Raw genomic sequence first — 26062 nt, forward strand, 5'->3', positions numbered from 1 at the left:
AGGGAACAGAGTGTTCCCGTAGGTCCTGAGTGTCTTCCCCATGCAGAGAGGCTAACATACTGAGATAGAGTAAGAGCACTCAGTCAGCCTTGTCAGATACATGGTATTGGCTAAGTGTAGGTAGGTGAAGATGCCTACTGACTGGTTGTACCACACAGACAGCAAAAAAGAGAAACAAAACACCCAGGCTGGCCACAACTTGGAGTAATCATAGAGCTTGGGGTACTCATACAGATGGGTGGGCATCAGAGTGGCACTGTGATTACGGAGGTGGGTCTCAAGCACAAAAGCTGCAGGTTCGACTCCAAAATGAAGCAAGGATCTGCCTTTGTACCACTGAAGAAAGGACATAGTCTGAAATAATACCTTCGAGTTGCATAAGTGGACAGTATGTAAAAAGAAATTCAAGCCATGTAGGTTTCCCTGTACAATATATAAACAAAGTATAAATAGCATGTATATAAATATATAATAGCAAGGCAAGTTATTTCGAGTGAAAGGCTCCCCATGCATCATCAGACAGTGTTTTGTGCCTGAAGGAACTGGTGCACATGGGCCTCATAAATCAACAATAACACAGGAGGCCCCCCGTGCCAGTATCCATGGCAGCATACTCACTCGGTCCTTCATGCTTTTTACTTTAATGATCTTGGCGGCCAGCGTTAGCCCTGATGAAAGCTCTGAACACTTGTGGACCTGTCCGAAACGGCCCCTGAGGAAACACACGGACAGGCCAGATATTACAGGATACATGCACGCTCACGCACACCAAAGAACATATACGCAGCCTGGCACATACACACACACAAGCGCCCATGTACACTCAAACTCATACACACTTACGCACATGCACACATACACAAGGTATTTTCATTTAACATAAATATCCATGCACAAACGTTTCAGGTAAAAACACAAACACAAAGAGATGAATACATGCACACATACACAGACACAGACAGGAGTTGGGGCTCGGGTTTTGGGGGAATGAGTGACAATGTTAAAAAGTAATTTGACAGCTTATTGACTACAGTTTGACTGTGTTGTTCTTTACCTTTACTATAATAGGAACCCACACTAAAGAACCATATTTTAAACTGAGAAATAAAGCGAGGTCATTTTCCATTGAAGCACCTTTGGGGCTTGGCTGAGGGGATGCTGCTTAAAAAGCCTCAGATGAACTCGCATCATTTTGAATTGGAAAATAAGTTCATAATAAAAAAATACAGTACCATAAATAACCATATTCAGTTTGCTTTACAGCGAGCCACGAGACTGCCATAATAAATTAGTTAATTCAAAAAAGACAAGCTCTGGTTTGCCTGAGCCAGTTATTTTCTAACACACAAAGTGCATCTTAAGTTTAAGTGAATAATCAGCCGTGAGAAATATGAGACCTTCTGCGGATTTAGCTACACGCTACTTAATTAGTTGATTCCCCTCCTGGTCTTGATGGTTCAGGTTGCCATCAGTTATGATGAGGTCCACTGAAATAGATTTGGACCTGCAAGCAAATCCTATCATCAAAAGGGTCCCCAGGTGTTCTCTTTGATAGCAGTTGAAGAATGGAAGAGGATCCATTCATTTAAACGCAGACATATTTTTCCGTTTACCCAGGTTGGTACCCTAAACATCTTGGACTGTCACTTGTCTGTGGCTGCGTGTCTTGAGTACTACATTCACAATTGTCTTCTCCATTGCATTGTCCCCATCGTTCTGAATATCCAGGTAAAAAACTGGCTTTCATCATCCAACAAACTGTGTTTGAACTGGGTTTCTATGAGCGGAGCCAAGGGATCAGAGGACAGAATTTTCATTATTCTGCCTCAATAGTGAGCAAGGTAAAAAATATATTTTACCGGTTGAAATGTGACACCAAAATAATGGGAACATCTATGCTTGTCTGAATATGACAGATGGGGATTAGGGAGAAGGGGTGCATGCAAGCAAATGTGGGCAGAGGCTAAAGGGATCAATGTCCATTTCGACTGAAATTATATAAAAGCATAACATCCAGAGAAAAATATAACTTATTTAACTGGTCCAAGACAGCCACGGGAGGATGTTAGAGTGATTAAAATGTAAAAAATAAAAGGGAGAGTTCTCTACCCCAGAGACAGATGTGTCTACCTGTCTATGTTTAGATACGTACTAAATTTGGTAGTATGGCAGAGCTTCAAAAAAAAGCAATTGTTTCTCTCTTCTGTGGCACTGATCATACACAGTTTGTTTTGCAGCCTTCTTGAAGATTTGAAGTGTACCATCGCTAAAATGGATACAAGCTGCTAAAGAAAGGTCTGTGAACTGAACTGTTTTAATCCTGCAAAAATAACCCCTGTCCACCACACATAGAAAACAAGTCAGTGGATATCACAGGGAGCCAGGAGCGCGCGCACACACACACACACACACACACACACACACACTTCTTAGCAACTAGATCAGTTTCTACATAAATGTGTCCCTCTATCTTGTGAGTAAAGAATATCACAGCTCTGCCAAGGCCAGCCAATAGTCACAACGGTCACACCAGAAATGACACTATTATAACAATGCTGTCATAACACCACAGAAATGTTGATTGGTATCAACGCCATCAACTGTGGCATCTACTCCTCAACACAGTGGCCTTTCACAGTGGATTTGCTTGGAGAACAACTGACATGTTCCAGCAATGTACAAACTGATGTTTCAGCCTTGAATCTCAACAATCTCAACAATCAAAGATGTTGTGTTTTCACAAGCTACTCACAATACTGTACTGAAAGGTGATCCATGAGAGATCAGTCCCTAGACTAGAGTTACACCTGAGGGAAGTGTAAAGATGACAGAAATCTCAGCCATGTTAAGGTACAGCAGAATAAGGGCTAATGAAAATCATATACAATTTATCTCACATATACATAATTCATACATATGAGTTGGCCCAAAACCCTGTAGAGGCTTTGTTAGTGGGTTGGAAAGCAAGCGAGCAAAGGCCTGCCACACTCACCCTCCCAGCACTTCGTTTGGATTCAGGGCGTAGTACGAGCCCATTGGTACCTGCTTGGCACTTACAATGCGGTGCTCGAAGGGGGCAGGCAAAGGGGGGCAGTCATCTGAAAAAAAATAACATTATCAAGGTGACAAAACAGTGGATTTCTCTCGCTGGTGCCGCCTGACTGGGCTGTAAAAGTGGCAGAGCAGGGCCTGGTGACAGGTGGGCGACAGTTCAATTCACACGTTTTGCCGGGAACAAGCATTGATTTAGCGAAGTGGTGAGTGTTATGAAACTCACCAATGACCTTTAGTGGCTTCTCAGCGCTTTTCCACAGGCCCCCAGGGGTTACGCTTTTACTGCTGACCAGTGTGCCCTTCGCAGCGCCTGTTTGGCTGTCAGCATTTCCATGTGCCTCAGAGCTCTCTCCCACAGTCCCAAGCTTGGACTGGGCTGTCTTTGCGGGCCCAGATGGGGCCGGCTCATTCTGAGAGAGGCTTGGTACCCATTGGATTTTGCATTCTGAGTCCGGTTTTGGCACGCCGGTGGTCCTGCTGCTGTCTGTGTTCTGCCCTATCACCACGGCAACAGACTCCAGTGGCTCTACCGTGACCGCATCCTCTTTGGAGCTTGTGTCCTCATCCTTGACGGGAGGAACAACCTTTTCAGTGGGAATACGCCGCTCCTCCTTCTCCTCCTCCTCCTCCTGCCTCTCCTCACCAGCAGCCAATGGAGTCCCCTTGACAACAGGCTCCTGGGTGAACAAGCCACTCTCCGACCTATAAGAAAGGCAGAAGTCCAAGCCGTTGTTCTCAGTTCATCGCATTGTGCCATGTCATTTCATACGCACAATTAACCCAATGAGTCACCGCACACAGCCTCACAAACAATAAAAGAGTTGTCATGGGAGAATGAATTTTTAATCGTAGCATTTTGCAAGCACAGTACGTATGTAAGAGGGCTTGGTGGGAGGGGGAAATCGGCCTACATCAAAATGAATAAGTAATTGTGAACCCAAAGGTCAGGGTTATTTGTTCCATCCAACACAATAAGCCATTCTTTAGCAATGTTTTGTATAAAAAAAGAGAGCGAGAGAGAAAGAAATTGGAAGAAAGAAACATAAAAGATGCTCATCATTTTATTACAAATATGAAGGCCAGAAGCTCATTTCAGCTGCATCCAATGTTCATGTTAAATCATAACCATTCTTCCCTTACTGTTATACTGAGGTGCGCATACTGACACAAGATTAGGTGGTCAAGCCAGTCAACATTTGACAGAATAGTTATCATGGCTATTGTAACTGCTCATTGACCAAGCAGCAAACAAGACTTGAGCTATCCATTTTATAGTGTTGAAATGAACATGCAAGGTTTTCAGATTGCTAATAGACACAGGCAATACTCTGCCTTAGTGGAACAGCGTCAGCAGGTGTGTAACAAATGTCAGTATTTTGCTATGTGTAACAATAATGTCATTGATTTAGACATGATTTACCTTGCCTTGTGCTAAGGTCATATACTCTCAGACTGCAAGGCACACATTGTAAATTCATGGTAAAAAAAAAAAAATTCTGTGTAATGTAACTCTTTCACAAAGTTCCAGGATTAATTTTTTTTCCTCTCCATTAACAGTCTCAATTTATTGCAACACTTCTCCCCTGAAGCATGTCATGACAGCTTTGTAAAATTGTTGTCTCCCATTGTGGCCTTGTTTCCTTCCTGAAAATGTTTGCTCACTTTCTGAAGCAGTATAACAGCATGTTCATTGCTCATTGTGAGCCACACACTCATCCACTGCAGTTAGGTGGCAAGGCCACACATGGTGCTAAGTGACGTTAGCATTGAAGTCTGCAGAACTGTACCTCAACGGCCCAGCAGCTGCAATTTCCCGACAATTTTCCTCGCCGGCCGTTGCCGTGACAACACCCTCCACCCCACTGAACGCCGCTCGCTCGCGGTCGTTTCCCTCCTGGGGCTGCGTCGCCACCGCCCCTTCTGCATCCCCCACGCCCGGACCGCTGTCTTGGGTGTCTTTGTCGAAGGTCTGGGTTCGAGTGGGCGCCCTGCTCCTCAGGGTGACCTCCTTGGTCCGGCGGGTGCCCTGCTGGCCTGCCGGGATACTGGCCAGACAGGGGCCTGAGGTGAGGGGTGAGGGGGCAGGCCCCTGCTGATTGGGGACTGTGGGCTTGGTGCCATGTCCTGTGCTCTTCACTGCCACTCTGGAAACCTCGGCAGGCTGGCTATCATCTGGAGAGAGGCAAGAGCGGTTAGGAATGCTCTGAGATATAAAGAGATAAAGGGCACACATTCTTAGTGAAAGAACAAACACATACTTGCATGAACACTCTGAACAGCCTTTAAACATGTTGCAAGCAAAGCTCCAATTAGAAAATAGACTTGATTCAGCCTATTCAATAAATCACTGAAAATGAAAGCATAGCTCTCACAACATGACACACAACACACAACACTACTTATGCTTACACATATGCTGTCATTTCTTTATTCTCTCCGGGTTTTTCTCTTTGCTCACGGGCTACTCTACTTTCTCTCCTCTATTCAGTATTCAGCTTTCAATACAATTGCTCACCTACTCTCTCCTCCTCCTCTTCCTCCTCCTATTATGATCTCTCTTTCTGATGCTTTCTGTCTGACCTCCTGCTAAAAATGCTTTCTGTCTTCTCCCCTACCCACTCCGACACATCGGCCGCAGCTTCAGCTCCAGATGCCTCAGCCATTCTCCTGCCTGACTGTATCCAGCTCCTTGCTGAGCCAATCCCACCGACCTGGCTATCCATCCCCTTATCCTCCCTACCGAACCAACAGAACTTATATACTCCCCCACAGGCTTAAACCTTATTGGGCTACCCAGCGATGGCCTTGTTTGAGCTGGGTTCTTACATGACATTTCATTACATTCACTTAGAAGATGCTCTTATCCAGAGCAACTTTCAGCACAAAAGAACAGTAGTGTGTCCAGTAAAGTTGAACAAGCAACAGTGTGAGACCAGGCCAATAACACTCCCAGACCAGTGAGCATGAACATAACACTATTCAAGCCCTACCACAAGTTAACTTGTGCAACCTGACTAGACAAGGAAGCCAAGTATACTACCATACATCAGTCACTAGATCACAGAATCCAAAACACGTGTAATACTACACGTAAAATAAACAGCAACTAATACAGGTAGCAGGTGTTAGGGTGTGGGGACTGAGGTGGAACCGAGATGTAGCCTGAAGAGGTGGTTCTTCAGTCTGCGTCAGAACATGGCCAGAGATTCCGCTGTCCTGACCCCTGTGGGGAGTTCATTCCACCACTGAGGCACCAGTACAGACAGGGATCGTGTCTGAGCGGAGTGACGCCATCAGGATGGACAGTCAGACAGTCAGTTGCCCTATGCATCAGCTTGAAGCATAAACTGCCCAATGGTCAATGGCGAAAGCTTTGGTTAAAATCTTGTCAGCACAAGGGGGTCAATGTATATTGGCATTAAGTCCAAATGTACAAGGTAAGCTGTAAAACTCTCACCCGCTAACTGACTGAGATCCTGCGAGCAACGCTCTACTCACCATTAGCTGCTACGTGGACTCCACGATGCACTTGGACTCCTCTATGAAACTCCGGCCCTTTGGACCTTGCACCTTTATCTTCCTTTATCTGATGATATACAAGAAAGACATTTACAGGAACACTGCCATCTTGCAGAAACTTGTCTTTATTTTTGGCATTTCAGTACTTTGACCTTCATTGGAGAAAGGAAAACAGGCTCTGATATACAGGAATAACAGTAATTACATTACATTATTGGCATTTACTGACGCTCTTATCCAGAGAAATTTACATAGATTACATTTTTTTTATATATGTTACCTATTCAAACAGCTGAATATTTTCTGAGGCAATTTTGGGTTAAGAACCTTGCCCAAGGGTACAATAGCAGTCCCAGTGGGTAATTGAACCGGCACCCTTTTGGTTACAAGTCCAGCTCCTTACCACTATGCTACACTGCCGCCCACTGTTTGTTCTGCTGAAATTTTTCATGAATAACACATTCATTTCAAGTCGAAATGGAAGCTTTCCCCACTGAAATCTATTATTGGATTTCGTTAGAAGAAAAATAAGCTGTTTTACTCGCCCTTGATGGGCTGACAACATGATTATGACAAGAATTTTAGACCTGCTTAGGACCTCAGCTTTGCCAAGCTTCCAATTGAAAACCATGAGAAAAATGGCTCTTAGTTTAAGTTACAATTATAGTAATTAGAACCATAATAGGAGGTTATTTATTTATTTATTTATTTTATAAAAATGAAGGGGTGTGTCTAACAGTTCGTTTCCTACATTGGTTCAGGTTTCACTAATTGAGATAAACTTTACCTGTCATTGAACATTGCAAAAACACTGCTCTACATTGTTCTAGCAATAAAGCTGCAAGATCCTAACCTGTAGCAGCAAATGCATTGGGAATATACATTTTTCCCCTAGCAGACTGCACTTACTTCAACCCAAAGGTACAGCTCACCTCATTCATGCAACTGCCTTCATGTAAATGTCTATGCAATGCTGCCACAACATAACTGCATGGGATTCACCATGTTGGAATCTATCACACACTGTCCATATCCAGTTGCAGATCAATTAGACCACCACAGCCAAAGGATCCCCCTCTAAGTCGAAACAAACTGGGACAGGCCTGCTGTAAGGCTATACCACGGAGGTCTGCATGCTACGCATGAGCAAAGGGTTTACAGAATATATGGAGGAGACTCCATTCGCATACTAACATTCATCTGTGCTCCTAATAAATAAATGAGCCAGGGCATAAATATATCATCATAACAGCTGATGTACACACTGTAGACCTCGAGGGACATTTCTTTTTTTTTTGACAAGATTATCACTGTGACAACTGTTGTTAGAATAGTACTCTACAGCATGCAACGTAAAGTCTAGAAAATAAAGTTTTGATTTTCTTTCCTCCGTGTTCAAAGTTTTGCTGAAGATCATGTGACCAGACAGCCAAAATACCTTGTTTTCTAATTGGTCTGTTTTTTTTTCCCCCACTTTTTTTGCACAATGCAATTGATCTAAATAAAAAAAAAAACAGTCTGGTTTTGTGCACATATTAAGCATATAAGAAGAAGAGGAGGTACTGAATTATGAATTAAAATTATTCTTGGCAGAGATTCTTCAGTAATTACCTTTATTAGTTATTTCCTCTTGCCATTTACTTTATCCAAGCTGACATGGTGCGTATGGCATTCCTCTCAGCCCACTGTACTGTTCCATTATACCATCACAGAAACAATGCATGAGTTCTCAGCAAGTGTTTATGTTACTGATTATAGATATATATCTGGCAAGAAAAAAAAATCCAGTTGTTTCTTTGCCCTTAATGCACAAGTTTCAAAAAAGCCATCAAATTCTAATCACACTTTAAATTCCATGCTCTCTAATAAGGTGTAAGGAGGTTATTGGATGAATGTTATGAATGGAGTGAGAAAAATTCTTACCAATTAAATGGAATATTGACATGACACCCCTGACAGCACAAGATATGCCTCATCTATTTATTTTTGTATTTTGTTTGTGGGTTTATTTTGTATCCTAATTTGCTTCCCTAGTCACACATAGTAACCTCTGAACTCAGCATTTGCTCAGAGGTGCAGTATGAAATACTTTTTTATTCTGTTTATCTCTAACGTCTGCTGTACCTGTTTGATTCCATGGGTAAATAGCATATGATAAAATAGGTTTGGGGGTTATCAAATGTAGCATTTCGTTTGAAGGATTCTAAGATTTTTAATATTTTTATTTTTTGCCCAAAAAATGATCGATATAGATGAACCTATTAAGATCTGCTCCAAAAGAGTGAGATCCTCTCATTTGAATATTTTAAGAATGTGGCAGTTATAAATTATCAAATTAACCATTAGCAAAGAAAAACACTGTGTACAGAAATAAAGTCCAGTTCAATGTTTGCACAGCATGTCCTTTACAGGACTTCTAAAGGCACAGCGTGTAATCAAATTTCCAAAACTTAATTATGGACACACCGAGAATCACACCGCGGGCAGGTGGCTCTGGCAAAAGCATCTGCCAAAATCTTCCAGGCTTAACCCCAAGGTTGCCTCCCGAGGGGGAACACTGACCTCCTCTCCTCCCTCCAGCAGACTCTGCCTCCTCCAAGGAACTACACCTCTCAGGATGTACTCCACAATCTTGGAGCTCTTGAAGGTGTCGCCCACGTACCCGATCACCCTGTCAACGGCGCGGACCGACCGTTCGATGCCCTCGATCTGGTCAGTCTGCCTCGTACCCTCCTGCTGGAGGCTCCTGAGGAGCGCCACCGCCTCGCAGCACAGAGATTTGACCTCCAAGAGGGAGGCCTGAGGCCCACCTCCCGGGGGGGCTCCATCCCCTACCCCCGAGGCCCTCTCTTGCCTGAGCATGGCCACGTCACGCACCAGGCCCCCGACACCCTGGCACACTAAGTCCAGCCTCTTCAGGACCTCCGTCTGGCTTCGAGCGATCTGCTCCACCTTTGCATCTAGCGAGTCCAGCTTGACCTCCACGGCACTCAGGCCATTTTGGAGGGCACCAGCAGGCCTCTTTATCCCAGATCCTGTTCCTGAGGCCCCTGCATTGTTCACCTTTCCCCCATCGTACATCTTGGCTAGGCAAGAAGCCAGGGTCGCTTGCTTACTCATTGTCTCCAAGCGGATAAACAGCAGACAGCATGTGGCTAGAGAAGGTGGTGCTGGCGGAGTCTGTGCTGCTGCCTCCTATTCTCCGTCCCCACCATAAATCGCTCCCTATTTTCGTATGAACTCTCCTCTCCAGGCCCCCTGCATGAAACTGGCTTCTCTCAGTCCCCTTGTCTGTATGTGCCAGAGACGTGACACCACTTAAATAAACACCTCAGCTTGGATATGTTATCAGTCCACTTGTTGCCATACCCTCCCCTCCACCACCCACCCCCGCTCCGTCCCCCCCAGGGCGGTTTTTATATGCCCTACCCAGGCTCCGCCGCGACCACACTGCAACGTTCCCTTGACGTCACCAAAACATTTAAATTCTCCTCATGAGTCGCTGCTGATTGGAAAGCATGCAGGGAACGGCCCGCTCGCACCTGCCAGGCCAGAGAGCGATGCCACACAGCGGGCGCTGGAATGATTGTCCTTTTATGTGCCCATTGCAGCAGCTGTGCTGCCGGTCCAAGGACTCTCTCTTTCTGTTTTGGTGCTGATTCATGCTTTGGCTCTACTTGTTTGCTGTTTCCACGCTGGTACAGGATCGCAGTCTCACGAGTGACACGTTCGATGCGCCACATTGAAAACAAAAACATCCGCTTGCTGGTGCCCCTTCGAGGGCCCCACAGTCGCCTGGTTCATTTGGGAGGAAAAACAGGGCCGAGGCTCTTTTCATTCCAGCCCCACGGTGTGACCTTGAGGGCATGTCTGTCAGGTTGCTCTGCACAATGACGGCCCACTTGTGGTCAGTACATTACATTATGCATGTAATGCAAATGTAATTACATTACATTATGGACATTTAGCAGATGTTCTTATCCAGAGAATTTTTTACAATGTTGCCCATTTATATAGCTGGATATTTACCCAGGCAATTGTGGGTTAAATACTTCTTCTAGTTCTTACCCACTATGCTACACTGCCACTTCAAAAACAGCAGGGCGATGCAGGTAAAATACACAGACAGGGGCTGATCACATCACTGTGGCTTAAAACAACAGCCCACACTGTAGCTGCTACTGCATGAAGGCCTTTTAAAATGGACACTGTGATAGTCCTGGGATTTATAAGACTCCCAGTTAGAATCATGTTTTCCACCGTGAACCCTAAAAGCCATCTCCAGCTAATGCCCACAGCCACTTTCACCCGAGCCCCACAGAGATAGGGCTGTATTATGCCACTTTGCTATTAAATCTTCTATAGTATTCTATCTTACAGTAGAAGTGAAGTTTTGTCCTTCCTTTCAGTTCTTCTTAGGGTGTATAAAGAAATCATATAAAGTGAATATATCAATGACAGGAGAATTCTTTTATGCAGTGTTCAAGGACTTGACAGCTGCTCTTTGTGCAGGTCAATGCACATTGTTATTTGTGGTACTCATAAAGACGAGTTCATTCATTACTTTCCCATTCTTTCACTCACTGTTCACTGCATTTACTTTAATCATTGTACACACGTGCAAAATGAACCTATGCACATGTAGATGCAAAATGGTTCTTTGTTAGGCAACCAATGCGATATTGACCGGATAACCTAATACGGCCACACAAGGTCACATTGATTGCACGACAATTGTTACTATTGACATGAGGCAAAAGGATGAAGTGAACAGCGCTGAATGATGAATGGAAAATTTCCCAAAGGTATCTGAAAGAAATTGCCAAAGAATGCAAACAGAAAAAAGAGAGGAGAGAAGCAAAGCATCTCCTACTATTTACTGTTGCAATGAAAGCTTTCACTAGTCTGTTACTTTAGAAAAAAAATCCATAGCAAAAGGCAAATTCAATATTTGAACATATTCTGTTTGTCTATGTCACCCACAGACAACTCCTGCATATGACCTGCAGGTGCACTGATCTTTACATTGTCTGAATGTACTGCATGTAGGCACGGAGCATGAAAAAAGCCATCCAGGCGATGTAAAGATCCATGAATGTGGACAGTGGAAGTTCAACCTGAGACATGTCCAAGACAGCAAGAATAATACCCATTGTTTCAAAGGTAAGAAGCAACATATTGTGTCACACCTTTAAAATGTCCCAAATCATGTAGCACGGTCAGGAAAAGGCAAAACTTCCTGGCGAAACTTATCACTCATGAGCAGTGGTCTGGTGTAGTGGTAAAGAGTGGGATTTCTGGCTTGATTCCCTGGTAGACCACAGCTGTGGTACTCTCAAGCAAGCTACTTAACCCCAATTACTTCAGTAAATATCCAGTTGTATGAAATGGTTGATATGTAAGCTAAATAAGGCTCTCTCGATAACAGCATCTGCTAAGAAAATTAATGTAATTTTTCTCCGCCAATGGGACAACAGGACTTAACCAAGCTGCATTCCTTACGTGACAGGGAGAGATTACTCGCTGACACAAGGAGAGGCATTTCTAAATCTATTTCCATTCTTGTTATCATACCCAACGCCAACTCAGTCCTCTTCGCGTACTGAGACAACATAGTCTCTCCATAAAGCTGCTAGCATAACTCACATTCTGTGTGGGGCGGGGGGGGGGGGGGGGGGGGCTGGGAGAATAGGGGGTGTCTGCAGAACACAGAGCAGAAATATTGCCATGCTCTCTACTGCCCTCAAGAAAAAAGAGCAACACGGGTTCTGTACGTCTTTCACTGAAGGCATACACAAATCACATGCATTTCTCAGTGAGTCGGTGGGAGATTTTCCTGGTGTTGCCTAGCAACACCCTCAATAAATAAATACGCAACAACAAATACAGAACAATGCCAGTTAAAGAGTGGTTTAGCACTGTGTGGTACACCACTTGCATCTATAAGCAGGAACACTGTGCGTGAACTCGGTCCTGCTTACTGAAGGAGAGATGGCTCTGTTGACGGGCAGTGTTTATTAAACAGATGCTCTCTGAGCCCTGCCTTTGATCTGAATGTCACTCACAAGCAGACAGATTTGCAGTCATCTTAAGTAAACATCTCAGGGTAAAGCCTATTCCCTCACAGTTTGCATTTTAACCTGAGAAGGCCGTAGACTGTTAGAAAGGTCCAATTTGCATACAAAAATTGCACCAATATCATCTATAGAAGAAAGAGAGTGTTCTGACGTGATTAACGGTCAACACATTCAATCGTTTTGTTCCATTAGTGCCATTTCCCGAGAAGTGAAAACACATTTTGAAAAGATATCTGCAGGCTGTCAGAACTGAAAAAAAGGATCATCTGTAGGATGGGAGCTGGAGCATATTTCTGTCTTAAGTGTTTGTGGGTTGCCCTTCACTGTTATGTCAACATCGTATTATGTACTCATCTTCAGAATTTTCCACCTGAATCAGACGTCTGTTAAAACCCAAAAATAGCCTGTTATCAAATAAACCAGGCCTTGTAATGGCAAATGGATCTGTCGCACATAAGCTGCAGTATACTTGTGACTGAAATAATTAAAGTGAATGATGAATAATGAACACATAGGCATAACAGCAAAATCATCAATTGTATGCAAATTCCAACATAAATAAATAATAAATTGTGTAAATTCCAGAATTTTATTTGCTTATTTTGTTTGCCAAGGATCCTGCCACTTTGAATCTCATCTCTTCAGACATAATTAATCTAAAATAAATCTGAAAGAGAATGAAGCTTTTCATAAGACATGCCACGTGTGCTCTACGTACATAATAACAGAGAGACAGACAGATAGACAGATGTGCCATGCGCGCATCTCACACACACACACACACACACACACACACACACACACACACACACACACACACACACAGAAAGCATGTATGCTTCCTTACCGTAAACCTCTGGATGTAGTCAGACACACTGAAGCCCCCAGTGCTGAGCAGCAGAGATCTGTGGAGAGGCATCCCCATCACGTATCCCCCGGCTCTGGGGGACGACTTCTGGTCAGCCATTCCAGGACAAGGGAGGTGGGGACATCACTAGGCCCTGGGGGAGCCAAAACATTCTGGAAAGAACAGCAGGGTGGCAGCGCTGAGCGGGGGGCTCTCTTATCGGCCTCTCGACTGGGCATCTGTGCCGCGTCCTGCTCTGATATCACCGCGGGCCCCCCGCCGCCGCGCCGGCCTGCGCGGGCCCAGGCCACTTCCTGTGGAGAGATAACAGCTGTTTCAGATTATAGCAAGCATGCGAGGAAATGTGAGAGTCCCGGTTATTAATAGGCAGCTGAGATTTGCCCATGTTTTGGGCCATTCTGGAGGCAGTGGGGCTCCCCTATGCTGGTGGATCACCTAATGCTCTTTAAACTCTCGCGCTGCACCCCTGCTGTGAGGGTGATGTTAGCTCAAACTGACCTCTGAGTACCATGCTCTCAGAGGAGGAGGAAGAGGACCTGGGCACAGGGACTGCCAGGCAGAGGGGACAAAGCCACCGCCAGTGCTTTGAGACCTTCTCCATGACTTGTGGGCACCAAGCCATACGGCTCCTACCTTGCAGCCGGCTACTTGCATAGGTCTTGATGACGACACTATGACTCATTCAACTTGAATGGATACACTTCTGTTCTTTTGTGCTGGAATTCGCTCTGGTTAAGAGTGTCTGCTAAATGAATTCAAAGTAACATAATGTAATGTAATGTAATGCAATGATGAATGAGCAGGTTCAGGACATCAGCAGCCCTATGGCCACATTTCTTTTCACTGGCTTAACTGGTGTGGCCCCCAGCTGAGAAAAAGCAGCAATGTAGCCATTCCGTCTCTCCACATTTGATCTTTTGAGTCTTTTGACATGAATCAAACAACTATCTTGGCTGCATAAGATGATCCCATATTGGGTAAGTGGTGGGTAATGAAGGTTGATATTTTGATCTCCATCAGATGCCTCTGCTTAAAGCAAGGACTTTTCACGCTTGGCGTTTGATCCGTGATCAAAATGAAAATTTGACACTAAATCCTTGGGGGTCAAGATTGTGAGTTGGCAAGCTGATCTTAGATCAGTGGATAAGGACAGGAAGTACCCAGACCCCAGCACAGAACAGAGAAGCCGGGGGGCTTCCTGGTGTCTGTGCGAGGTCCAGAGGGGAGCAAGTGTGTGCGTCTACATCGTCGGCAGCCGTCCAGATGCAGTTCTCTCCCCCCCACTGGGACACCTTGTTCAGCGGTGTGGGTATTTTTGGAGTGTTGTCAACAGGGTCTGGTGTCTGGATGGGATGTGCAAGAGCGCACATGCCTGGGATTTTACACTGCATGGTTTCCATCGGGCCCAATAACACCGCGTTTGTACAACAGCCTGCACAGTGACGTGCGCCCGATGACTAATGATGAGCATGTAGGTGAAAACGACCATGATAATGATGAATATAAGGAGGGTGGCGACGATGATGGCGTTGCTGGTGGTACATGATGCTCTACTGTATTGTTTGTTTAGGGTTGCTCCCCTGTGAAGCACTACAAGCATTACATTTAATCTGTCCCTCAGAAGAACTTCACCTCCACCCAGATTCAATTAGAAAGCAATGTAATTTATCCTTCTCCAAAAATCTCAAATCTGATGTTGCTCCTTACCATCACTACAGTATGTATCCACACTATAATAATCCTGCTTCATTGTGAACTCAATCTCATTTAAAATCATTTTTTGTTTTCATAAAGCCCAGAATTCACTTCTTCACCCTCCTTTGACATTTCATATAATTTTTAAATCATTTTGTTGTCATGCTTTCTGCATACTTTAAAGGCAGGAAAAAGAATGCACGAATGAAATATTCTAATTCCACTTGTCACTGATGAGGTTATTATGTCCTTCTTATATATTACGCAACTGGTGCCTAAACAAAACAACAGATAGAATGGCATTTAATTTGGGCGCCATTCATAAGATTGCAGCTTTCCATTGAACAGCTGAAACTCAGTGGCATCAAAACAGCTCTAAAGAGATTCCACCCCTAAACCTTCTGATTCTCAGGGGTCTGGTGAGTCTGGCTGGGCCACAGCAGGCCCTTGAGGGAAGACATGGTTTATCTCCGGGTGGGAAAACAGACAGGGGGGGTTAGGCATCCCCAGCCCTGTCTCTGGTGAGTGTAAACATGTCCCTGACACAGACGGATGCAGCCCAGCCCCTTTGGGAACAGACGCCAATTGACTAACTCTCACGCACCCATGGGGAGAAGGCTTTTTCCACAACACAAAATGTTACAAAACTGACCTTGGAGCAGAGTACCACCCGCAGTCTCACTACCGCCTGGAGAGGTAATGCTGACTTAAAATTAGCGGTAGAGAAAGTAAGACAGTAAAAAGAGAGAAGGACTCAGAGACAGAGGAAGAAAGAGAGAGAGACAGAGAGAGAGAGAGAGGGAGGGTAAATACATTAGCGTATCTATCTTATCTGAAGCCCAGATTCTTCTTATTTTCTTTCATTTTAAAAGCGTGCATGTAAATTTGTGAATAAATTGTCCTTTATTGCTTATACAGTTATCATGGTAACCATGCCTAGGGCAATACAAAAGTAAACTTTGTCATTCCAAAATAGCAGACTGAATTGTTTAAACTGAAATGGGAGTTATTAAAAACCTGTTGCATCAAGGAAAAATCATTCCAAGAAAATGTGTTTCCATGACACATCAATAATTTTAGATGTTAAAGATCAGCTTGTCATCCAGTATAGAACCTATTATGTCATTAACACACCATGTGTTTGCGAAGCCCACAACATTTTGCATCAGTGTGTATAAGCTGAAATCAATTATCACTCCTGCCCTTACCACGCAAACACCCACAGCACATCCTGGCCTGTATTGTTTTCAATCACGTTTTTTCTGCTTGCGCAATCATCCTTGCTTGTCTGATCTTTATGTCTGATCTTTTGCTGCATTTAAAACCAATTATAAAAACTGCTATACAAAAATGTCATAAACAACTAAATACCCTTTCATGAGTCAAAAAGAGGGTTTGATTGTTTGCAGAGAGATATGAGGAGAAAGGGAAAGAGTTTACTTTGACAAACTGTGGTTAAAAACTGTGGTTAAAAAAAAGAGAGAGTTCACTGAAAAACAGCAGGGGGAGGGAAGGGAGGAAAGGAATGATAGAGAGTGAGATAGAGAGGCGGGGGGGGGGGGGCTGCTATCTGTCCCCTTAGGAAACAGGGGCCAGCTTGTAGATTAGACCCCCGCAGGGAGGCAGTGCCACTGAGAGGTCATAGGAACAAAAAAAAAACTGACACACATGGTACTGAAGAGGAAAAACGCTGCAGTTCCATAACTGCAGGAGTTCTGCCTGGATTGACATGGTCTGCGCTCAGAGGGTGCTGTCCGGAATAACACTCCTGCAGGAGAGACAAGACAGGGCCGGTGAGTACCAGGAACACAAACACACCAATGGAAGTTATGGGGCATATAGGTCAAGAGTTTCCATCAGCTCATAGACAGAGTGCTGGAACAGATGAAAGAGTCCATATGTTAAACTGAACTAACAAATTTTTCATATTTTCAAGGTAATGTCCAAATGTGTGTCTCATGGGTCTTTCACTCAGTGAGGATCAGGAGGAAAGATTATACCAGAGCTCCTCAATCAATGGCAGCACAAGGACAGAACACCAACCTTTGCCCCAGGTGAGTTGCATCCTTCCACCTCCCTATCATCTTCTATCCTGCCTGCATACCTGCCAACATCTCCGTGTGAAATACCCCAGGGTCCTCAGACCCCCCTAATACACACTCATAGTCTATGAAACACCTTTAAATGCATAAAGAGCAAATCTATAATGTATAAAAAATAAATGTTCTGAAAGGTACAATGTGGAAGTGTGGCCCATACCTAGTGAAATCGTAATTTTACCTCACCTGTAGTTTAAACAATTTATAGAAAAACAGATAAATCCCTTTCTCATAAAATATAACCAATTAAGACTATTAATTAATCAAGTACAGTTGATAAGAAACCAGCAAAAAGAAATGTTTTACCTTGATACCTTGATGAAATCAAGCACAGCTTAACGTTTCATTGCCCGATAGTTCCCTCTATTGGTGGAATCAGGGACAGCAGTCTAGATTTTAGTTTTTGCCCACTGAATTTACAATCAACAAAAAGCTTTTCACTTCACTTCATTTCATTTAAATTACATTAAGTAAACCTGAAATCTTGGTGAACTGAACATGTACAGCATTCCATGTACTGTAGATTGGTTTGCAGAAATGTAAACAATTATTGTCAAGTTTCATGATTTTCGTGGGTTTTTTTTCCCCCCATGTACACCTGTAATCTTTGGTACAAAAAGCTGGGAAACACTAATAATGATAAAAAGCCACATCTGGCTGGTGTAACCGGGTGTCACCGCCCCTACACAAGAGTGCAAGTGTCCTCTTGAGCATATATAGCCCCTTTGACAGAATCAGAAGGTGATGTCAACCTGGCAACAAGAGTGCTGGCTGCAGGGCTGTTCTGGTTGGCGAGTTTGTTAAGGGTATCCTGCTCTCCGGAGTTCAGTCTCTGGTTCTTAGCTCTCCTCATTCACTGAAGCTCCTGCAGTTTCTCTATATGTATATACGTGAAAGTGAAGAGATTTACGGATCGATGAGCAAACCACCTCGCTGGGATCCCTTCAAGCACTGAATACAGGAGGCCACTCAACTGCAGCATCATTCATTGTCACACCCAGAAGTGCAGATTACTTCTGTGCAGCTTAGATGATATCTGCCCCACTGCAGTACATCTAGTGCCCAGTATCTTTAGCCAGACTTCATAATGCATAATGCCTGCCTGGACAGGTGCTCTCAGAACATCATGTTACAGATGAGAAAATGATAAGGCATGCTGTGGACACAATATGATTCCATCTTTTAAGTGGATTACCATACAGCGTACATTACCATACAGTGTGGGCACCAGCAATTATAGAACTAGAGTTGTGACTAGATGCTTGCAGTTTGAATCCTGGCTGGAGAAATACTTCCAAGTTCTTCAGAAAGTGAATTGTTTCAGTTAACGCCCAGCTACATAAATAGTACTTTCGCAAGTCATCCGGCACAAGGGAATCTGCTATGTCAATGAATTGTGTAATTGTCGGTTTGTAACTTGTTAAATGTTCTATTTCAATACCTGAATATGTCATCATCTTTTATTGGCTTACTGAGACATGCAGATGCCAACTGCCCTGAAGTAATGCCCACTGAAGGTGTCAGTCAAACTGACGTCTTCCAATCGTAATTGGCAGCTAATCAACTGTTCTGTGAATGAATCACTTTCGTAGCTGCTCTGAATAATTTTAGATGAATGTCTAAGTATGATTATTGTCATTAATTTGTCACCCGACATACCCCTTTGTTACCCAAGTCCATCATGAAAACATTCTAATACTCATCACCGTGTCATCACTTAAAGTAAAAGTGCTTCTGCCTGACATTCACTGTGAGGTGATCACATGCTGCCTGAACCATTACTATCTTTACAGAGGAGTGGTTTTCAGTCCTCTTTGAATCAATGACATTTTTTGATCTTCACTGCCTCTGAGGACACAGAGATGATCGTTCCAGGCATCACAGTGAGGGGACAGTAACTACAGTAGATTGCAGAAATCCATACAAATTATGTGAAGGTCCCCACTGGGCCTATTTTAAGTAGTAGTAGACTAAAGTAGCACATTTGTGTTAACATAGTGCACTGTGTACAATACCTCAACACAATGAGCAGAAGATACTTGTGTAGTGTGTAAAATACAGTTATATTGCAATTGTTTACTATGTCAGTCAAAAACTTACCATTGGATACGGTGACAGATAAAGAGGTTGATTTCCTGAAGACTCTGTAGAGTGTACATTTGCACACCCGGTGAATTTCTGTAGGTGTGTCAGATGATGAATACTCATAATAACACAAACTTACACACTACATCATCACATAAATCACCCAAATGTTATTCAGAAAGGACGATGAAGGCCATCCTGACTAAAAACTTTAAAAGTAGACCGGGTGATTAATACAAGACAAAGTGCGCAGGTTTATCTCTTTATGGTTGTGAAAGCTCTCATTGCATAAGTATCAAATCAACAGGCAGGGAAGTACATTGTTCTGCTTTCACTGCCAGTGGCACTCAGTACTTCCATGTCATCACAAATTTTTGAATCATATTTGATTTGAGGGCTCACACTTATCGACACATTCTACATCTACAGCCTTAAGAAACCTGCCAAGTGTAAAGAGAAGGCTGTCCCTTCCCTTTTTTCAGGCGTGTGCCCCCCAATATTTACCTGCTTCTGCTCATTCGGTAACACATTAATGGTGAATCAATGCTGGCTGGTAAACAAAGGATAGGTTCTAATTAGGGTTGGGTATCGTTTGAATTTTATCGATTCCGATTCTGCCTGTTCTTGCTTATCGCAAGACATCAAACACTCTACAGTCTTTCAGATCGACGTCATGCTGCCTTAAATGTTTGGTCAGATTTGGTGTGCAACCGGACTTGCAGCTAATTAGCTTCCCCCATGCATTGCAATTTGTCTTGTCGTTTTCTTTTCTAAAGTGAAGCCACACTTTTGACCGTTTACCGCAGTCCATCTTTCACACTGTTGTGACGTTAGCCATGCATGCTAGCTCGTATTTAACCCTTTCGCACGTAAAATATTTTTATGTTATGTAGCACGCGTGTTACCTTACATGGTTCTTTATGTTTTCATCAGCATTATTAAGCTTCTCGTAGTTTTCAATTAGCATTTGCTTTGCTATATTTTAACGTTCCTCAAAGCCAAAATTAGCTAGAATTTTTCCAATCTAGTGTTCTAATCACACCGGTTTTAGCATACGCGCTAAACGGCTAATCACACTGGTTTGACCGTACGTGCGAAAGGTCTAAATGGATACGCTGTTGCGTTAATGCGTAGTCACGTAGACAGGTCCTGGCAGATAGCTACGTACATCCTTGCAGATATGTAGCCTTTGTTTGCAACAATAAAGGGTTATCACGTTTAGGAACCGATAAGCAGAACCGTGATTCAATTATTACGGGTACCCGGTACTTGGCATTTTGGATTCGGCTCTAATTTGGAACCTAGTTTCGGTTCCCAACCCTAGTTCTAATACCCTTCTTACACTACCAAGCCTGACTTGCCCCCCTGCTCCCCAATCCAGACCCAGCTGGCCAGTTTTGAGTGCTGCCTAAGAAACGTTGGTCACCTGGGACTTGTTTGTTAACATTAAAATGACATAGTTTAGCAATGTTTGCTTACAATAGCAAGCTAACATTATACAGGTAAACGCATTCTGTCCAGTAAATACAGCTATAATAAGTTCTGTTGTTGGAATAGTGTGTCCCAAATGAAATGCTTTTTGACTCACCCACCCCAGCTCCTTTAGCCAGTCAAGAATGGGTGCATTTTGTTAGTATAGCATCTCACCAGACAGATATTGCAATCAGATTTCAAGGTTGTCATTATGTTATGAAATCGGACGCAATCCTTGTGTCTGCATCAGTGTGGCCAGGGTGCCCTGTGAGACCGCAATATACAAATTAAATATCACTCCATTCTTCCTTTCCTGTGGTCTTCTTTTTACTACTGAAAAAAACTGCAGTCTGTTTTTTTTAATGAGTCGTGTGATCTTGGCTTTTTTCACTTCATGCCATTTCGCAGGGCATACGCCAATTAAGAGAAAAAAGCGCTAACTACGGACAGCTATTGTTCTGATCCGCAGATCTGGGAGCGCTTCTTGTCCATGCTGACTGCGCGTGACAATCATGCCCACCAGCACACTAGTATGCAGAGAAAAAACAATGCGGTTGAAACCCAACCGCTGTGTGCTGGCAACTTCACACACACACACACACACAACCCTGTGTCATTACACAAAAGTGCTGTTAACAGCATCCAAACCTGAAATGAAGCAACATTTTATTACAGAGATTGAGACAGATATACAGAGACCACAAACAATAAACTCCATCTTGTCAAAGTGTATCTGCGGGTCACCAAATGCTGCAGAGTAGCTGCTCTCCTACTAGTATGTTTGTGATTCTTTACAAGAGAGGATTCTGAAATTAAATAAATTATTTTTAATCATATATTCCTCTTTTCATGCAGACACAATAAGAAAGCCAACAGAGGAAATGCAGCCAGCTGACTCTGGCTCAAACACAAAAAATAAGTTTCACCACATGCATAAACTCCAACTTCCCCAGCAGTTGAAAGTCACAATGCAATGGCTCCCACCATTGGTCACAACACCACTCCTCTTGTGACTTTTACTTTCTAAGAGTTGCACTTCCCTCTGTGTTTTTCGTCTCACTTCATACGCAAGAATCTCAAGAAATGCTCCAACTTCTAGAAAGTGAGTTTTGAGTTGAATGAGCTGTTTATCGTAGCTGATCCGGATTTTACATCTCTGATGTCTGATGTTATCTGCTAAAGTCCTTGATCATAAAGGTTTCGTGGTGGAGGCAAAAAAAATGAAATAACAGTTATATCCTCCACTTATGTCTCTAGCAATCTGGATTTACCGATTTACTTCAAAGAATTGAAAAATTGTGCCTCATGCAATTCTCTGAACAACTGATAAAGCGTAACTGAGACGGCAGGCTCCAGATTCATTAAATGGGCTAATATTAGAAAAATACACAGAAGAAATGCATTTTAATTCATGTTTTTACAAACACACTGCAAGCAACCCATTTATTTATTTATTTTTTTTTTACAAAATGTGAGGCTTGTACATTGGGATAGAAAATCCAGTTCAGCAAGCAATTACTTATATAATAAAACTACATAATTAAGAGAACTTTGACAGAATACCAGCATAGGACCAGGGCTGAGGAACATTACTCTATAATATAGCTCCCTTCAAGTAAGCATACCAGTCCAAAATTAGTCAGACTTTTCCCTGCAAAAACCATGACAAAATTACACAAGTGAAAACACAAGTAAAGCTTTAAATTTCATTTAATCGTAACAGATACAGATTTGGGGAAGACTAAAGATGGGCTGTTGACACTGACATCATTTAGGCCACTATGCATGGTCAACAACCCCTCCAAGTGAGTGTTCCAAGAAGCCCATAGTTTGGCAACTTGTTACTTGTGTACACACTGGCATATTTCACATATAACTATTTTTCACATATGTAGGAGAATGAAAACAATAGTCCACTGTATTGGATATTGGTTAGAATTGCTTACCGATTACATTTGTTTGGCACATCTAAAAAATTTAAATCAGGCAGAGAGTTGTATTTACAACCCGATTGATAAATGAGAGATGCTGCACTGCCTGGCCTATGTTTCTCAATTGTTACATTGTTTATTATCTTATTTTATTTTTTACTTATTTTGTTTTACTTATTTTATTTATTATATAAAGTTGAGTTGGCTCTGAGGCTAAGTATTTCATTACTGGTAATGATGTTGCATTGTTATCAAGAACATAACAATAAACTTGAAACTTGAAACTTTTGATCCTGTGTGGTATTCCTCTTTAATTTGTATGTTTATTCTACCATGATATGTTTACGTATGAAAATAAGCATGTTCAGTGCTTACGTACCCTTTGCTCAGAGGTAATCTTTTCACCTTAAAATATTGCTACAAATAAACTTTCCCTAAGGAAAGGAGACAATTTTGATGTGAATAAGCTTACACTTCTAGTAAACAAGCAGCAGATATTGTCATCTGAAACCTTTCAAGGACGTTATTTTGAGCCCATGTGCACGTCTGTCGAGTTCAACCTCCCTCTACCCTCGGAGCAAGTCAGCACATTCAAGTCTTTCTTCAAAACGGAATTTACTTAAGCAGTGTTTCACCACAATGAATCAGAGGCACCTTCTCAATGTAATGCATTGTCTCATTTTGAACACAAATAAGGCTTCATATGTATAAGGCTTTCCTCATACTGTCAGGGAGGTGGACAGTCTTTCCAACCTGTGTAGCATACTAGAAAAGTGTTCTCTGAAAATGTTCGAACTGTAAAGGGGGGATGTCAGTCTCCGTACTGCACCTCCGCCCTCAGCTCGCGGGTGACGTAGCTGAGAAGAGCCGCGACCACCTGCTGCTGGAGCGTGGCGTTCCCCGTGACCAGGGCGATGAGCTGGGCCACGTCCGTCCAGTTCAGCGAGCCCAGGACCGCCATGACATCATTGCACAGCTTCTGCTGCTGCGGCGGAGGGAGCTCCATGAGGATCTGAGGGAGGGGTCTGAACTGACCGCTGGTCATCCAACATCCCAGCAGCCCCCCCACCGCACCGCCTACCACAGAGACAACAAAAGCAGGAAGACAGGAGTCACACCACAGATATTCCACTTAACTAAGCAGACATTCACCTACGTGAACATACTGAAATTTATGTCTCTGCTATCGCTGAAACTGAAAGGGTACTAATGTGCTACTTATGAATATTATAAATATTTGTGTGAAGGAACATCACAAGGTAGGGCACCAGCACAGAAATCACCAGAACCTATCACCAACCACAGCTTCCTAAACACTGAAGGACAGAGGAAAGAAAGCAGGCAGAGCTGACCGTCTCGTGTTTAGTAGTCTCTGCACGCTACCAGAGAGAAGTAGGAGACGCAGCACTCAGACACATACATACATGCACAAACACACACACATGCACTGAGAATGGATCCAAAAAGCCAATTAAAACAGAGGGTGAAGTATATAAATCAGTACAGAATTTTACAAAGGAGGAATACATGTGGCTAATGTTCCAGAAAAAAAAAAAAAAACTTGTGTTCATCAGTAACACAAAACAAGACCCGAGGCCACAACAAATACACAACTCTATGTTAGACTGAACTTATCCTTCCCTCCCCTATGTAATGATTTTCTGGAAATAAGAGAGTCTGCAACCTTTGAACAGCACTTTTCTCCTTGTGGTGATTAGAGTCGGACTATGTGTTGTGAGTTTAATAGATCCAAGTTTGAATATATCTTCCTATGTTTCATCAAATGATCTCTGTTTTTCATTACAGACTATTAATTGAGAAATTCCACCCTCCTGTGTTAGCAGAAGAAAAGAAGTTTCAAACGCTCAAAAGCCAGGATTGCCTTTTTCAAAATTTAAATGAACAAACTAACCGACGGCGATCCCTGGAGGACCTCCCATTAGCCCTCCTGCAAAGGCTATTGCTCCAGCCATCATGGCACCCTTCCCGGAGTTTTTTACTGCAGCTTTCATCTGCTGATTTTTAGACAGCTCGCAACACAGTTGCATGATGTCATCTACCCGTGGCGGCATGGTGATGATTTGACGCTTCTTCCTGCAGAGACAGCATAACAGATTTTCCTCACAGGCAATGGCAAGGCCGATGATCCAAAGTGCCTGTTGTTACATTACATTACACACATATATTAGTAAACATTAAAATAACGATCATGGCAATAAGTAATGAATACCGAGAATTTCTGCTGTGAAGGGCTTTACACTAAGTAGACAGACAGCTTACAGTTACAGCCACCAATTACTGGAAACAATGCGGATGTTGACAATACCCTCCTGTGTGCAGAGGAACACAGGTACCCGTGCGAAACCGAAACCAAAAACGACTAAAGTGGCTAATTAACGCTATATAATGTCTTCAAAACTCGGATGTAAGTCCACCGAGCTACCATTTCGTTAGTTAACGTCAGATAACACCATTAAGGTATGACATGTGCATGTCAAGTAAAACCGAGCAGCACAGACCGGCTAATATTCATATCAAGGCCACCAGTTTGTCTCCAAACGACATGTCCAAGCGACCCTCCCTCAGCTTTCAATTTCTCAGTGTCAGGGTAATTCATTGAATTCACATGCATCTAAACGGAACACAACCGTCTGTTGCTAACTACGTAACTACATCGATTTATTATAGTGATCGATTTCATATTTGCTGTCATAGCAGTCGCAGCGGTAACCTTTGCTTTCTGACATTAGCTGATGACTGGTCAGTATACTAAGAACGACTCATAACCAGGACGTGGCCATCCAGGAAAGTGTTCAATAACATAATTAATCTTTAAAATAATACCCACCTTTGTTTTGTAGCTTGATTGTCTTTCTTCTGAGAGTGAACGTTTAGTCGCTGGCGATGACCGCAGGAAGTCTAGATAAACTAAACTTCAACATTTACCACTGTATGTCAGCGGCAGCCAGCCCACTCACTGCCGCGGTGCATGATGGGAGTCATTCTCACTTCCTTGTTGCTGTCATCTGCAAGTCAAAGGTTACATGAGAAATGCCCACAGGGCAATTTTTGTAGAATTTATTTGTAGCAATTTATTAATCGTTGTGCGTTTCACCGGTCTAACAGGAACTTTACTGCTCATATTAACATGTTTGCTGAATCACAGTCTCTGCGTTAGTTCTCTCAGGAGTACAAAATACTTTCAGACTTAAACAAAGCCAGTTCTTTCACATATGTTTTCCATATCAGATTTGTCCAAAC

At 43.1% G+C, this 26062-nt stretch overlaps 2 protein-coding genes across 4 annotated transcripts in view; both read right to left on the bottom strand.

Annotated features, from left to right (window-relative positions):
- The window catches only part of mylk3 (myosin light chain kinase 3), a 28097-nt gene extending 7886 nt beyond the window's left edge, over positions 1-20211 (bottom strand). Inside the window, exons 1-8 of one of the 3 annotated variants that reach the window (XM_036543644.1) lie at positions 19413-20211; positions 16882-16981; positions 13498-13811; positions 6553-6640; positions 4842-5226; positions 3278-3756; positions 2993-3098; positions 619-712 (exon numbers count right to left, since the gene is read on the bottom strand). In XM_036543644.1, the coding sequence (XP_036399537.1) occupies positions 619-712; positions 2993-3098; positions 3278-3756; positions 4842-5226; positions 6553-6640; positions 13498-13617 (1272 nt within the window). In that variant the 5' untranslated portion in view covers positions 13618-13811; positions 16882-16981; positions 19413-20211. Of the gene's footprint in view, positions 1-618; positions 713-2992; positions 3099-3277; positions 3757-4841; positions 5227-6552; positions 6641-9135; positions 9948-13497; positions 13812-16881; positions 17392-19412 lie in introns of those variants that run through there. The other 2 variants (XM_036543643.1, XM_036543642.1) reach the window with 2 other exon arrangements.
- A 1400-nt stretch (positions 20212-21611) lies between these two features.
- Positions 21612-25787, bottom strand: LOC118788045 (protein C19orf12 homolog). The gene is made up of 3 exons (XM_036543879.1): positions 25650-25787; positions 24714-24895; positions 21612-23878 (listed from the first exon to the last, which is right to left on the bottom strand). Exons 2-3 carry the CDS (start codon positions 24871-24873, stop codon positions 23613-23615), a joined length of 426 nt encoding a protein of 141 aa, XP_036399772.1. The 5' UTR covers positions 24874-24895; positions 25650-25787; the 3' UTR covers positions 21612-23612.
- Between the last annotated feature and the right edge of the window lie 275 nt (positions 25788-26062).

This window comes from Megalops cyprinoides, chromosome 13, assembly GCF_013368585.1.
Source record: "Megalops cyprinoides isolate fMegCyp1 chromosome 13, fMegCyp1.pri, whole genome shotgun sequence".
In the NCBI taxonomy this organism is placed as follows: Eukaryota; Metazoa; Chordata; class Actinopteri; order Elopiformes; family Megalopidae; genus Megalops; species Megalops cyprinoides.

Coding starts and splice junctions, on each gene's coding strand:
- LOC118788045 (XM_036543879.1), bottom strand. CDS start 24,873: ATGCCGCCACGGGTAGATGACATCATGCAACTGTGTTGCGAGCTGTCT. Junction 23,879..24,713: donor TCCTCCAGGGATCGCCGTCG/GTTAGTTTGTTC, acceptor TCTCTGTGGTAG/GCGGTGCGGTGGGGGGGCTG.